This window comes from Phocoena phocoena, chromosome 1, assembly GCF_963924675.1.
Source record: "Phocoena phocoena chromosome 1, mPhoPho1.1, whole genome shotgun sequence".
Lineage (NCBI taxonomy): Eukaryota > Metazoa > Chordata > Mammalia > Artiodactyla > Phocoenidae > Phocoena > Phocoena phocoena.
In genome coordinates, this window is record NC_089219.1 from 130,135,834 (window position 1) to 130,151,072 (window position 15,239).

The 15,239-nt window shown below is 40.1% G+C and overlaps 1 protein-coding gene across 1 annotated transcript in view; it reads right to left on the reverse strand.

Moving 5' to 3' along the window:
• Nucleotides 1-5,478: 5,478 nt before the first annotated feature.
• Nucleotides 5,479-15,239, reverse strand: part of SLC9C2 (solute carrier family 9 member C2 (putative)) — an 88,954-nt gene continuing 79,193 nt past the window's right edge. Inside the window, exons 22-26 of the mRNA XM_065901444.1 lie at nt 14,429-14,596; nt 13,243-13,374; nt 7,450-7,635; nt 5,867-5,951; nt 5,479-5,591 (exon numbers count right to left, since the gene is read on the reverse strand). Coding sequence (XP_065757516.1) covers nt 5,479-5,591; nt 5,867-5,951; nt 7,450-7,635; nt 13,243-13,374; nt 14,429-14,596 — 684 coding nt within the window. The remainder of the gene's footprint in view (nt 5,592-5,866; nt 5,952-7,449; nt 7,636-13,242; nt 13,375-14,428; nt 14,597-15,239) is intronic.

The following is a 15,239-nucleotide window of genomic DNA, read 5'->3' on the forward strand; positions in this document are numbered from 1 at the left end:
ACATTGCCAGGGTAGAAGTGATCCTAAGTACACTTCTTAATTTACTATGGGGCTTGGAGAGGAGAGTTCCCCTTTCCAGGATTGTTGCTCTCAGTTTTCACAGGGAGAACAGATTTAATAAATCCAAAGATTTATTAACTGTAAGTGAATTATACAGCCACTGTGGCTATGAGAGAAGCATAGGAATTTGAGAGGCAGTCCACCATGTGCCTTCTCAGACAATCAGCAAATGCTCTGGCTAGAAGAGATGGTCATCTAAGATTAGCAAAGTGATCAACTTGAGGCTCCTGTGTGGTCTTGCCAGAAGTCTGACCTCCCCTCCAACCTCTACCCTGAGGGTAGGAATATGCATTAAGAAGCTCAGGAAAGGGTAAGGAGCCAGAATGGCTGTGTCTAAAGGGCCAAATCAAGATGCCAAATGGATGCAGTGAACTGGCACAGTGACTTACTCCATTTGACCCCTCCACTTTGGGGCAATGCAAATTGAGGAAGCACAGCTTTGATTCAAGCTTAAAGGGTGGATTAACTACTTAAGGTCATTGCCACCTTCTTCTCAGTGATCGGCTCAGAAATGGGCATTGAGACACAAACAGAAGACCATCAGAGCTTCTGCAAGAATTCTTTCTCACAGGAGAGCGACTGGGAGGCATTTTTCTCTCTCACACTGAATATGAACAAGAAAACATTAAACTGCTGCTGGCAGCCAAGTTACAGCCTGGGAGCAGGGATCCAGCCATAGAATGAGGCTGTAAAGGTCAACAGCCAAGTGGAGAGAAAGAAAAACATTTGATTCTTTATGATCTTCACTGAATCTGACAACTGTGAACCTGTCCTACCTCTGGACTTCTATTACATGAAATAATAACCTTAGTGTTTAAGCCTTTTTGAGTTGGGTTTTCTGGTACCTGAGGCCAAAAGCATCCTAACTGATATGCATGGAATGAAGTATCCGTTAGCTGTTTCAAATACATGGCAGTGTGCCTCGCAAGCAAGATTGTAGAGCAGACGTCTGTTTTCTGCTATTTCTTTATCCCCTACCTTAGGCATCTCAAGCTTCGGTATGCATTAAGTCACATGAGGAATGGGTTAAAATGTGCAGGCCAGGGGCCTACCCCCAGAGATGGAGTCTACAGATGGCCAGAAGTTCTTCATCTGTAACAACCCTATACCCGGTATGGGATTGTGATGTAGAGTACAGCAGACACTGCAGTTCACCCAATACCCGTTTCCCCTTATTCTTTATGAAAAATACCCAGCCTGTATTAATGGTGGCAAGTTGAGGTGCCAGTTAAAATTCATCTCAAGATGACAGATCAGTGTGGTCATGTGATAGTGCTGGCCTGGGATGGGGTCCCTTCCTGACTAAAAGGCAAAGCCTAATAAAGAGAAAGCACCTTGCCTCACTGAAAAGCAAATGGGATGCCCAAGTTACAGATGTCATTTTGCTACCCTGAGGATAAAAGTCACAGGCCAAGGATAAAGGAGAAGGAGGCTACAAGGAGACTGGGTCTGTGATAACTTCCTTAAACAGCCAGGCAGTCCTGTGGGTCTGTAATGTGCAGCCACACCTGACATTTGTTGACACACAGGTGCTCCTCAGGCCACTCTGAGAAATACTGCCCTATTCTAGGTATCCAGAAGTTTCGTAAAAGGCTTTTTCTCTTGTGTTTCCTTCTATTCTTACTTCTATTATGGTTTTCCCTGGAGTAGAGGATCATTATTATTTTTTTTGTAACTATTTTATACTGGAGTAGATTCTTTTAAAATCTTGTTGAAGTGAAAAGGAATAATAGATTCTAAATAAACAATCAGATCATAAAATTCTATTTTATTTGACTTTTTAAAATGAAATGAAAAGTGATATCAAACAGTACTATGCAATGTAAGATTGTTAACTTCTCCTAAACTGTGCTTTCAATAACTAAAGTTATGGAACCTATTCCATTTTTCAATATTTACTAAATTGGGGATGGGGGAAATAATTTTACTCTGAAAAACATTAGGGAGGCACTAATTGTAGCAATATCACAAATCAAAATTATAGGTCCTGTGCTTTAGATAGTAGTATGTTAATTGTACAGTGCTTTGATAACTCCTGCTCTATTATAACTTGCTCTCAGCGGGATGCAGGATTTCATTTGCTAGGCCATAAGCTTTAGGATATCTTACATTATCCTGAGGAATTGCGAACATCTTAAGTATAATGCAACTACTTAAAATTAGAGCTTTTGCAGCAGTCCATCAATTGCTTGTAAAATAAATGCAGCAGTAAATTGTTTTAGCAACTTCTAAGTAAACTCTTTGCCAGGCAATCTTTCAGCACTTGAGTCAGGATATTAGCTCGGTCTTTAACCTGACTCCAGGTATCACATAAGTGCCATTAACGTCCTTTTCTAAAATGGGATCCAGTTTCCAACTATAAAAGAAAGTCAAAAGTAAAATATTTGACTATGAGCATTTCAGAAAAAAACTTAAGTGCAATCAGAAAACTTACTGAAAAGTTTCCATTATCTGGAACACTCCCTTTAAAACATCTTACATATTAAGGACTTTGAGTAAGTACATGTGCAACTCTATACCATCAAACATCATCTTGTAAAGAGAGATACATTAATTCAATTAGAGTAGTGTATCAAAGGCGCACTTAAAGAGCAATGTTAGGAGAGTTGAATTCCAGTTAACTTTGTGACTGAGTGCAAGGTAAGTTGGAGACTTTTTTCCTAAATTGGAATGAGCATTTTTTTAATAATGGGGCCTGGAAAAGACAGTGGAAAGTGAGGAGCCAAATCACTAGACTCCCAGTGAGGTTCCCCATTTGTGAAATAGGGTCCCTTTAAGAAAGGAGAGGATGGCCGAGGAAGACCGCCTAAAAAGATTTAAATTTCTTTGTTTAAAGGAACAATGCCACTGTCCTTCCCCCAACAAACACACTGCAAACCACCGTGATTGTCATAAATAAGAGTGGCAGGACCAGAATTTCTATTAGGAGGGTCTTAGGGTGGCTATCTGGTTGGGGATGTGGTGGGCCAAGGGACTTCTCGTGAAGCTGCCTTTACACAGCACATCATTTTTCCTTAGAAGACGTGTATTTGGAGTGACTTGGCAACTGGGGGAGGAAGGGTGCTGAAGGCCCCTGAAGCCCATTCTTGGCACCGTTACTGCTACCTGGCCCACTTCTGCATTTGCCTATCGCCCATTGCTCTGTCAGAGCTGTCTTCTCCTCCACTCCACTCAGGAGTGGGCTCTGGCCCAAGGGAACTCTGTTAGGGGCCCTCACAGAGACACCCCCGCCCCTTGCAGGCTACCCTTCTCCCCACCAGATTTGCCTCTACCAGCCCTCTCCCTCCCCAACTCTAGGCCTGGCTTCCAGCACTTCTCAAACTTTTCTAAATTAGCTCTGATTGCTGAGGAAACTAGGAAAAAATGTCAGGGCAACACATAAGTGACTCTCCATAATAAAATGTTTTGAGGTCTCTTGTTTCATCTTAAATTCACACAAATTTGTCATCCTACTCCATAGTGTGTTTGTTTCAATATAAAATATTTTAAGTAACCTAACAGCAAAATGAGTTAACTTCTCCCTTTGAAAGACTGTCAAATAAAATTGATACCCTAGGAAGATGCCCGTGATCTACCTGTGCGCCACCCCACCCCAACCCCCACCCACCCACCCCCCAGAGAGACCCACACATCCATGGGAATGCGCACTCCAAAGAGAGAAGCATCCATATTTACATACTAATGTCTTAACTGTGTGTATGGTGAATGGCCCTCCCCATCCTTAATCCCAGATAGCCCTACTTTTGAACTAAATATCAGGGGGGAAGGGAGTCAGGAGGGGGGAAATTGGGAGAGGGGGGCTAGGGCAAAATTACAGTTTTCAAAAATATTCTATAATTTTCATTGTTAAGTAATTCAGGTGAACTTTAATCCCAATTTTCCCATATTAACGAGCTGCCATTTTTCTCACCACCTACATGTTGCTACTTGACTTTACAATTTATTTTCGCTGTGTAGTTTAATATTCACAGTAAGAAAAATCTAGTCAAAGTGTCAAGTTTATTACCTCACTTTTTCTCTTCCAGTGATAGTCTCTCTTGGTCATCCCAAGACCGGTGTTGACTGAGCCAATCCAAATCAATGCATTAAACAGAAAAACTGAATTAGGAATTTAAGAGTATAGGTAGCAGGAGGATATTTTGAAATTTTAACTTACTTCCTCCCTGTAAGTGTCACCTTTCTCTTCTCCCCTTTCAAACAGGCTTTTTACTTTTTTCCCTCAAGGACATTTGTTACTAGGCTCCCAAAAGTCCAATACAAGGGCTGGCAAACCCAAATGAGAAGAGGCAGGTCACACAAACAAAATGGTTTGGATATAACACAAGAGGGAGTGGACTGAGGCAAACCCTAGAGCATCTGCTTCCCCTGTAGGAGCCAGAGATGCTCAGCTCTGTCTGATTGTTGCCACATGTAGATATGAGGACTGAGGGTTGGCAGACTTTCTGATTTTTTTTTCAAGAAAAGCTCAAAATCTGGATTTTTTTAAATGTGAAATTTCTGGATGTTTACATATTTGACAATTTTAAAAGAAAACATGTATGTGGGCCAAATCCAGTGTACTGGCTGGATCAAGTCCATGGGCCTACCATTTGTGACTTTCCTCCCAAACACATCGGGGAATGCAGAGTGATATATATTTCCCTCACTCTAAAATAGCCCTCAGGGTGCCCTAAGGGGGCTGGCATTAGACCCTGGGCTCCCAGCCTTGCCATACACTCCTGTGCCCCAAGAATGCTGGGGAAGTAGCAGAGTGGCAGACCTAAAGACACTGTGAAGGCTGGGGTGATGGTCACCTCAGTGTTAGCCAACTTGGACAGGAGACCCAGGAGCAGAGGGAGCTCCCAATATCATGGTGCTGCGTATGACCCCAGAACAGGGCATGCAAAGTGAGCTGTAAGAATGTCTGAGGTTGAATTTGCTTCTAGGGGAGAAGTGAAATTACTTCTTGAATATCTCTCCTCCTGACAAGGGCAGAGGCCTTGTTCGCTCACTCACCAACTAGTGCTTTGCACAGTGCCCAGCAGCATACTGTGGGGCTGCATTTTATAAGAATTATGCAAATGAGCAACACTGAGATGTAAACTGTTGATAAAATGTGCCCTTTATGCACACAATTTGAAATCACGTAACCACCTCCCCCACAAATTAACAATTCATTAAGAATGCCTGAGCTAGCAGGTTACATGACCTGTAAGCACTGGGATGGTGCTAATTAGAGGAGCAAATCAAGGTTGATTGTGTTTTCAAGCTGGGGTAGCTGGGAAAATGGTGACACTAGGCTTGGTAAGGCAGGATGCTGAGCACTGAGTGAAAGATCTTGAATGTATTTTCCCTACAGCAAACTATCAAAGTGCACCTCAAAGCAAGTCACCTGAACTGTGGCTATGACCGTGGCTTTCAATGAGCACGGGTCAGATTCTATATTCCCTTTGGTCGTTGAGAGAAAACCGGCTCCCGCACCTGGGCCTGCTGTGTGAGTCTATCCCCTCCCCATTCCTGCTCTGCCCCCAACAGCACTACGGGGCTCCAGCCTACAGGATCAGAGTACAAGGTAGAAGCTGCTGTCCTCCCACAAGGTTGTGGAGGGAAAGGCACGAGAGAGAGTAAGAGCCACCTGGATTTCAGTGTCTGGAAGTCTCTGATATGTGACCTCCCAGAAGCAATGTGGCAGGCAGGGAGGGCCCAAGAATGGAGATGGATGATAAACCCACACAACACCCTCAAACCATTTTCTTAGAATATCAATCTTACATGTAACAAAATTCCTTCTCAGTGGTTTTCTTACTACTAAAGGGCTACCCCTTACCCATGACCTTGGCATTATTATTATTTTGGGCAGGCACAGGTGCTTGGATAACCAGCAGCTTGCTTAAATCTGAAGTTCCCTGTACCTAAAGGAGAAAAGTCAAAATTAGTCAAAAGAGCATTCTTTGATCTCTAAGATGGCTGCTTCCTAACCTTTCCAAAGAATATAAGAAATAAGCCAAAACCTAAGCTCTATCTCTCTCATTTCAAATCCTCTTTAACCTTGTTTCAAAAAGTCTTGGACCAGGAGGTTATCTTTTGGATATTTGTAAACATCAGAAAGGAAATTTCTACACCTTACTTGGAACGAATTTGGAAAATGGAATCCCCAGCATCCACTGAGTTACTTTTATTCCGACACTGACATTCAAGGGCTCAGGCCCCAGCCTTCCCAGATAGGAAAAAGAGCTCTCTTCCTCAAGCTTTTGCCCCATGTGCCACAGAATCTGCCCTCCCAGAATGCAAGGAGCATACATAAGTAACAATTATAACTATCGATAATTTCTAGATATTATCACATATTATCTCATTGAATCCCCACAAGAACCTTATCAGACGACTGCTGCTATTATCCTCATCTTACTAAGAGGAAACTGAGGGTCAGAAGGCACCTTTCCTCTGCTCACACACCTAGTGGGCACAGGTGTCAGGTTTTAAATCCAAGTATGCCTGACTCCTAACTCTAGTGTCTTAAACTGTGGGATTGCTCCCACTGTTCCCCACCCCTTGTTTCAAAGCTAAATTTTCATTTTCTGTTTTAAAAAAACATTTAAATTACCTTCACCCTCTGAATTGTTGAGAAGTTGACAAAATAAGAACGCTGGTTAGGAAAGTGGTAAATGCACTTTTTAGGAGATTTACCAACTTTTCCAGGACGTAAAATTTCATTAAATTAGTGAACGTTCCCAGCCTGAACAAGCAGAAAGGGTCTCTCCCAAACTTTTTACCAGATTAAAGAGATGTCAGCTCTTTTCATGGCCTCTTGGTCCTCCTCATTCTTGGGCTCTGTCCTCACATCACTCCTGTGGTCTGACAGCATGGCTTGGCCCAGTAGGGACCTGGCTTCTACTCTTCCCATCCCCTGTTTTGTCCCAGGTGTTCACACTTCCCCCTTCCTTACAGAGGCGTGGAATGATGAGGCCCAGGGCCCTCTATCAAGTTGTGCCCCTAGCCCCTAATGTGTCAGCAAAGTGACATGGCCCCAATGCATCTCCCTTCTTATCAGCCAGCGCAGATAACTTCCAGAGCCATGCTAGCAAGCAGTGTCATTGCCTTGGCGTGAACTAGGAAAAGTGTACCCCGTCCTTCCTCTGTGGACGCACAGCCCATGCCAGGGCAAACAGCTTGGCAAGTAGAGAGCTGGCAGATTCCTGCCCGCCTTGTCCCTCAGTGACACTCTTGTGCGGGGCACAACTTGTACAACAGTACACAGAAGCCCTGGGTACATTTCGACTGTTTTGTTAAGGGCAGGTGAGAACTGTAGGGTCTTTCTAGGTTAAATTTCTCTTTAAGGTGGTTGGTTTTTAAAGTCACTTATGGGGCACAATGAAAAGCAAATGACTCTTTAGAAATGATCCTCCTTACCTGTTCACAGGTTTTAGGTAAAATGCAAGGTGCAAGATATGGTACCTCTGTCTTAGTATCAATAACACTGCCGTATACAAGAATAACGAATTTCATGTTCACATTATCAATAGTCATTTCGTTATAGCTTGATAAAGTCTCCACATATGCCTGATTGAGGGCCACGCACTTCTGAAACTTTAAGTCCTAAAATAAAATGAGATTTTGTCCTATAAATCATACAAAATGACACACGGTATCAAGAAGAAAGCATATTCCACATGAAAAGATGCTTGACATCATTACTCATCAAGGAAATGGAAACCAGCTCACACTTATCAGAATGGCCATCATCAAAAAGACAACAAATAAGTGTTGGCAAGGATGTGGAGAAAAGGGAACCTTCGTGCACTGTTGCTGGGACTGTAAACTGGTGCAGCCACTACGGGAAATATAGGAGGTTCCTCAAAAAATTAATAAAACTACCATATGATCCAGCAATCCCACTTCTGGGTATTTACCCAAAGAAAATAAAAACACTAATTTGAAAAGATATATGCACCCCTACACTCACTGCAACATGATTTACAATAGCCAAGATATGGAAGCAACCTAAATGTCATTGATAGATGAATGGATAAAGAAGATGTGGTATATATATATACTGTTGGACAGTTGGACTGACCTCTAAGTCAGTATATATATATATGGAATGAAATACTACTCCGTCATAAAAAAGAATGAAATCTTGCCATTTGCGACAACATGGATGAACCTAGAGCGTATTATGCTAAGTGAAATAAGTCAGATAAAGACAAATACCATATGATCTCACATGTGCAATCTAAAAAACAAAACAAATGAACAAACAAAACAAAACAGAAAACGACTTACAGATACAGAGAGCAAAATGGTGGTTGCCAGAGGGGAGGGGAGGTGGGAGGTTGGATAAAATAAGTGAAGAGGGGGCTTCCCTGGTGGCACAGTGGCTGAGAGCCCGCCTGCTGATGCAGGGGACGCGGGTTTGTGCTCCGGTCCGGGAGGATCCCACATGCCACAGACAGGCTGGGCCCGTGAGCCATGGCCACTAAGCCTGCACATCCGGAGCCTGTGCTCCACAACAGGAGAGGCCACAACAGTGAGAGGCTCCCGTTACACAATAAGTAAGTCACGGGAATGTAATATACAGCATAAGGAATATGGTCAATAACATTGTAATAACTTCGGAGCAGGTGGTTACTAGACTTATCATGGTGATCATTTCATTATGTATGCAAATGTCAAATCATTATGTTGTATAACTGAAACTAAGATAACATTGTACGTCAACTATATTTCAATTTAAAAAATAATGACTAAACTAAACGAAAGATCAAAAGTTTAAAAAAAGAAGAAGAAAGCAAATTCACTGATTTAGCTGAGTTCTTTGAGGGTGCCAAAGGGCAAATAGACCCTGGGGCCAACAGATAGAATTTATTTGGAGTTCAGAATGACTTCTGACAAGATTCTGAATTCAGAACTTTTATACTGACAAGATTCTGAATTCAGAGCTTTTATATTGCCACTGTTTAGTGGCCCTGAATGTGGTTGCCCAGCCCTGATTTATTTATAATCAGCCACAGCAGGGCAGTCAGCTATGCCTCTTGGATTTCTATTCACACAAGAACCAGAGTCCTAAATATGCAGAGGTTTTACCTTGCAGTAAGCAAACGTCCCACTTGACAAGGAAACAAACGAAACAAAACAAAACTTAAGCATACGCCAAGGCTCATAAACATAGATTTTAGAGCTAGAAGAGAGCTGTTATGGATTGAATTGTGTCCCTCCAAAATCTATATATTGAAGTCTTAAACGCCAGTACCTCAGAATGTTACCTTATTTGGAAATAGGGTCATTGCAGATGTAATTGTTTAAGATAAGATGAGGTCAAACTGGAACAGGGTGGACACCTAATCCAATATGACTGGTGTCCTTATGAAAAGGGGAAATTTGAAGACAGACATACATACAAGGGGAACTCCATGTGAAGATGAAGACAGCCGTCTACAGGCCAAGGAGGGAGGCCTAGACTAGATTCTCCACCATAGCCCTCAGTAGGAACCAGTACTGCCAGGACCTTGATTTCAGATTTCTAGGCTTGAGAACTGTGAGACAATAAATTTCTGTCATTTAAGTCACCCAGTTTGCAGTACCTTGTGACAGAAGCCCCAGCAAACTAATATAGGAGCTTAGAGGTCAGTCCAACAGTAGTAATCTCTTGGACAGTGCCCTGACAGCGGCCATCAACTCATTCTGAACATTTCCAGCCACAAGAAGTACACAGCTACATGATTCAGCCCTCAGATCTTGGTCCCTGACAGGCAAATCAAACACTTAATTGCTGAGGGCACCGGCATAGCTGGGGCACCAAAAACATAAGAAAATTAGCAAACTTATCTAGAATTTTACAACCAGAAAAATCTCTTAAAAAGCTATTTTGGTTTTTAAATGCATATAAAATTTGAATTGTGTGGTCTAGAGGAGGGTGTTTAGCATAATCTTGTTAGTCTTTGGGGGTTCTAAAAAGTCTTAATTGGTTAGTTCTTTAATGAGAAAAGACTAGAAGGAAATAAGCCAAATTGTTAAACAGAGATTTTCTGGGGAGTAAATTGGGGTAGAAAATTATTATTATCTTCTTACATTTTGTAACTGTGTTTTTTAAATTTATATAATGAATATGTGTTGCTTGTGAATTTTTAAAAAATGAAAGGACATTCACCTTATTATTGAGTTAAGTCTCACTCCATAGAGTTTCAACTTTTGGGTCCCAATTCTCTCCTCTGGAGTTTCAAAGTAGACTCTAAACTTGTCCTACTGCTCATGAAGAGGCAAAGCAAAAGGAAAAGAATCTACATCTCCTTACCCTTCTGTTAAAGTTTTTCTGAAAATTATTATTGCCACATAGGAAAAGACTGACTGCCTTAGCATGATGTGCTAATTTTTTAAGACAATTTTTTAGAGTAGTTTTAGATTCACAGCAAAACTGAGAGGAAGGTACAGAGATTTCTCATAACCCCCTGCCCTTATACATGCATAGCCTCCCCTATTATCAACATTCTCCACCAGAGTGGCACATTTATTACAACTACTGAATCTACACTGATACACATAATCACCCAAAGTCCATAGTTTGCATTAGGTTTCACTGTTGATGTTGTACATTCTGTGGGTTTGGACAAATGTATAAAGACAGGTATCCATCATACATGTATCGTAGAGTATCTTCATTGCCTTAAAAATCCTCTGTGCTCTACCTGTTCATGCCTCCTCACCCCAACTCCTAGCAACCACTGATCTTTTTATTGTCTTCATAGTTTTGCCTTTTCCAGAAAGTCCTATTGTTGGAACCATAGAGTATGTAGCCTTTTCAGATGGCTTCTTTCACTTAGTAATATGCATTTAAATTTCTTCCATGTCTTTTTCATGGCTTAATAACTCATTTCTTTTTAGCACTGAATAATATTCCATTGTCTGGAAGTACCACAGTCTATCCATTCATCTACTGAAAAACATCTTGGTTGATTTCTTCCAAGTTTTGGCAATTATGAATAAGGTATTATAAACGTTTGTGTGTAGGTTTTTCATAAACAAAACAAACAGAAAACCTACAGAATGGGAGAAAATATTTGCAAATGATGCAACCGACAAGGGATTAATCTCCAAAATATACAAACAGCTCATACAGCTCAATATCAAAAAAACAAACAAACAAATCAAAAAATGGGCAGAAGACCTAAACAGACATTTCTCCAAAGAAAACATGCAGATGGCCAAAAGGTACATGAAAAGATGCTCAACATCGCTAATTATTAGCGAAGTGCAAATCAAAACTACAATGAGGTATCACCTCACACTGGTCAGACTGGCCATCATCAAAAAGTCTACAAATAATAAATGCTGGAGAGGGTGTGGAGAAAAGGGAACCCTCCTATGCTGTTGGTGGGAATGTAAATTGATGCAGCCACTGTGGAGAACAGTATGGAGGTTCCTTAAAAAACTAAAAATGAGCTACCATATGATCCTGCAATCCTATTCTTGGGCATATATCCAGAGAATACCATAATTTGAAAAGATACATGCACCCCAGTGTTCACTGCAGCACTATTTACAATAGCCAAGACATGGAAGCAACCTAAATGTCCATCGACAGATGAATGGATAAAGAAGATGTGGTATATATATTCAATGGAATATTATTCAGCCATAAAAAAGAATGAAATAATGCCATTTGCAGCAACATGGATTGACCTAGAGATTATCATACTAAGTGAAGTAAGCCAGATAGAGAAGGACAAATATCATATGACATCACTTGTATGTGGAATCTAAAAAAAGCGATGATACAAATAAGCTTATATACAAAACAGTAATAGACCCACAGACACAGAAGACAAACTTATGGTTACCAAAGGGGAAAGAGAGGGGAGGAATAAACATATACACACTAATATATATAAAATACACATTACTATATATAAAATAGACAGCAAGGATCTACTGTATAGCACAGGGAACTATACTCAATATTTTGTAATAATATATAAGGAAAAAGTATATATATATAAAACAGAATCACTTTACTGTACACCTGAAACTAACAGAACACTGTAAATCAAATATACTTCAGTTTTTAAAAAAATCCATGTGCAGGTTTTTGTGTGGACATAAGTTTTGAACTCCTTTGGGTAAATATCAAAGAGAGTGATTGCTGGGTCATATGGCAAGAGTATGTTAGTTTTGTAAGAAACCGCCAAACTGTCTTCCAAAGTGGCTGTGTACCATTTCGCATTCTCACCAGCAATGAATGAGAGTTCCTGTCGCTCCATACCCTTGCCAGCATGTGGTGTTGTCAGTGTTCCAAATATTGGCCAATTAATAGGTTTGTAGTGGTATCACATTGTTGTTTTAATTTGCATTTCCCTGATGACACAGGATGTGGAGCATCTTTTCCTATGTTTATTTGCCATTTGTATATCTTCTTTGATAAGGTGTCTGTTATGATCTTTGGCCCATTTTATTAATCAGGCTGTTTTTTTCCCCTACTGTTGAGTTTTAAAAGCTCTTCGTATATTCTGGATAATAGTTCTTTATCTGATGTGTTTTTTGCAAATATTTTCTCCCAGTCTGTGGCTTCTCTTCTCATTCTCCTGAGACATGCTAATTTTTTAACCCAATATTTATATTCATATATATATATATATATATATATATATATATATATATCTCACAATTCAATGAATATTGTTGAACTTCAGGTCTGTCACTTCTCCAGTTGCTGACTCATGATAGGGGCTCAAAAAATTACTAAATGGGATGTAAATATGGGGTTGTAAATTGTGCAGTCCAAGAACAGACTTGAACCACTACTTTTTGGAGAGAAAGTTCATAGATGAGGCTTAGTAAACTCAGTAAAAATTTGAAAAGGCAGGAGATTTATATTAACGTAGGTAGATAGAGTAGACTATAATAAACACCAGACTGAATGCTCATGAACTCATTCTAATTAATGCTATGCTTGATTCTTGGGGATCTACCTATTTCAGATTTGCTGACTTTATTATTTTTAAGGGATGACTGCAGGTAGCCTGGGAAAATCAGCTGTCACAAGGGGACTGATGACCTATAGGAAGTCAGGATAAGCGAGTGATGAGGACTCTGAAATATTACTTTGAAAGATCAGACACACCTTCCTTTCTTTGTCTCCAAAATATGAAATGCATTTTGTAAAAAATACAGTAAATAAAATTTCATTCATATTTTAATCATGCAACTTACCTCATCAACGAGACTTGATTCAAAATACTGATAGGCAATACTGAGAGCAAGCTTCAGCCATATTTTATATTCCAGGGATGGCCAGAAGACATCAAAGCCTTCATATAAATCCTCCAGGGAGATAAAGCAAGCCTGAAATGACAAGGTATCAAACAGTATGCTTGATTTAAAACTAAATTACAAGACCATCAGAAAAAAAAAAAATGCCTGTAGATTTCATCTTCACCTAACCTCCTAGAAAAAACTATCAACTCTAGTATAGTAATTATGACACTCTGCCGTTTAAGCATAAGATGATAGAAGGTACAGTCCAATTAAAGCTATAGACTTGAAAACAGGCCAGGAAATTTTATACCAATCAATAGGTAGGATAATCAGGAACCCAAGATTAAGGAACTAAGCCACATAAACTCATCTATTTTTATTGTCACAGTAGGTCACGTTGGCTCATTCATAGCATTTGTTTCCAGCAAAGTGACAATCCAAATAAGGAAGACAACTCTTTCAGAACTCACTGAAGTTCATTTACCTGAAATTCAGTGAATTCAATTCAGCCTTGTGAATACATTCATGCCTTCTATCCTCTTCCAAAAATGAAATGGTATGAAACTGATAAGGCGACATTCCTTTCTGTTTGTCACACTCCTAAGACTCTGGACACTGCTCTGTTGCATCTATCAGTCCCAAAAGCTTGAAAATTTTTTGTAAGTGGGAACTTTCACTAATTTCAATTTGAATCACCCACAGCTAGTGCAATATCAGGCCATTTATTTGTTAAATAAACTTCTTATTTAGCAAGTGAAAAATGGAAGAAAGAGGGTTGAAACACAAGTATACTTTAAAAACACCACTCTTATTATGGTGGCCATTTATTGAGCATCTAAACGTGCCAGGCACTTTACATATATATTTTCCTTATCTTCATAACATCAAAAGTTAGATACTTTCTCTTTTAATAAAAAAAACTGGCATAGTCTCCTTGGTTAAAATGTCAGCCTCCAGATCCCATAGCTGATGTGAGACACTAAATTGGCCTCTCTCAGCTAGTCTACACCTGCTTCACAGTAGCTGGTTGGGTGACTAAATAAGATATCAGAACCCAGAGGAACAAAGATGCTGGCACTCCTTATTGACCTGAGGAAGAATTAACTACCAACTCATAATATATACTGAACCAGTTTCTTACCTGTAAAATAGTTTCACAGATGGCAGTATATTCAATTTCACACTTAAGCAGACAGTTCAACTCTCCAATTATGTCTCCACTAGTACAGTACTCTGTAAACCTGGTCGTGGACTCTCTATCAGCCCTCAGGCTCCTGTCTATTCCAAAGGTAGGAGGTGAACTCTGCAACTGCAAAGGGGAGAAAATTGTGCCAAGGGCAATATAAAATTAAAAGCCCTTGACCAAATCCCAGGAGCTCCCAGTTTTTCTTGCAATTACTACAATGGAAGGAAAAGATTCTTTATGAATCCTTTCAGGTTTAAAGGAGGAATTAGGCTTCACAAGAATCATGGTTTCTTTCACATTTCAACTCTCCAAGGCAAGATTGTTTCTAATCTTTAGCTTTACAGATGACCCCTATTTACCTCCCTTGTATAAAAATTCTACCAAAAGTAGTCATTGCAGTCTGCCACTAATGCCACTCTATTAGATATTAGCATAATATCTATTAGATATTCTTAGCATAATAGGCTAGTGTCTCAGGTGGAAAAAACTTCTGGTTGCATGGATGCATAAATCGGATATCATGAATTAATATGCCTCCAAACCAAGCTGTGATTTCAGTAGAAGCCTTGCTTCCCTGAAGATGCTTAAGAATAATTACCATGAGACATTAACAGGAAAAGGTTTTAGGATGAACACAGGATGGTTGGGTTACTTATGGAAAAGAACTGGTAGGTGTGGGTGGGGGTAAAGAAAGGTATCAGATTTCAGGAGGAAGATGTGGGAATCAACCAGAAGGATTAGGCAACTTTCCAGAAAGTTTAGCTGT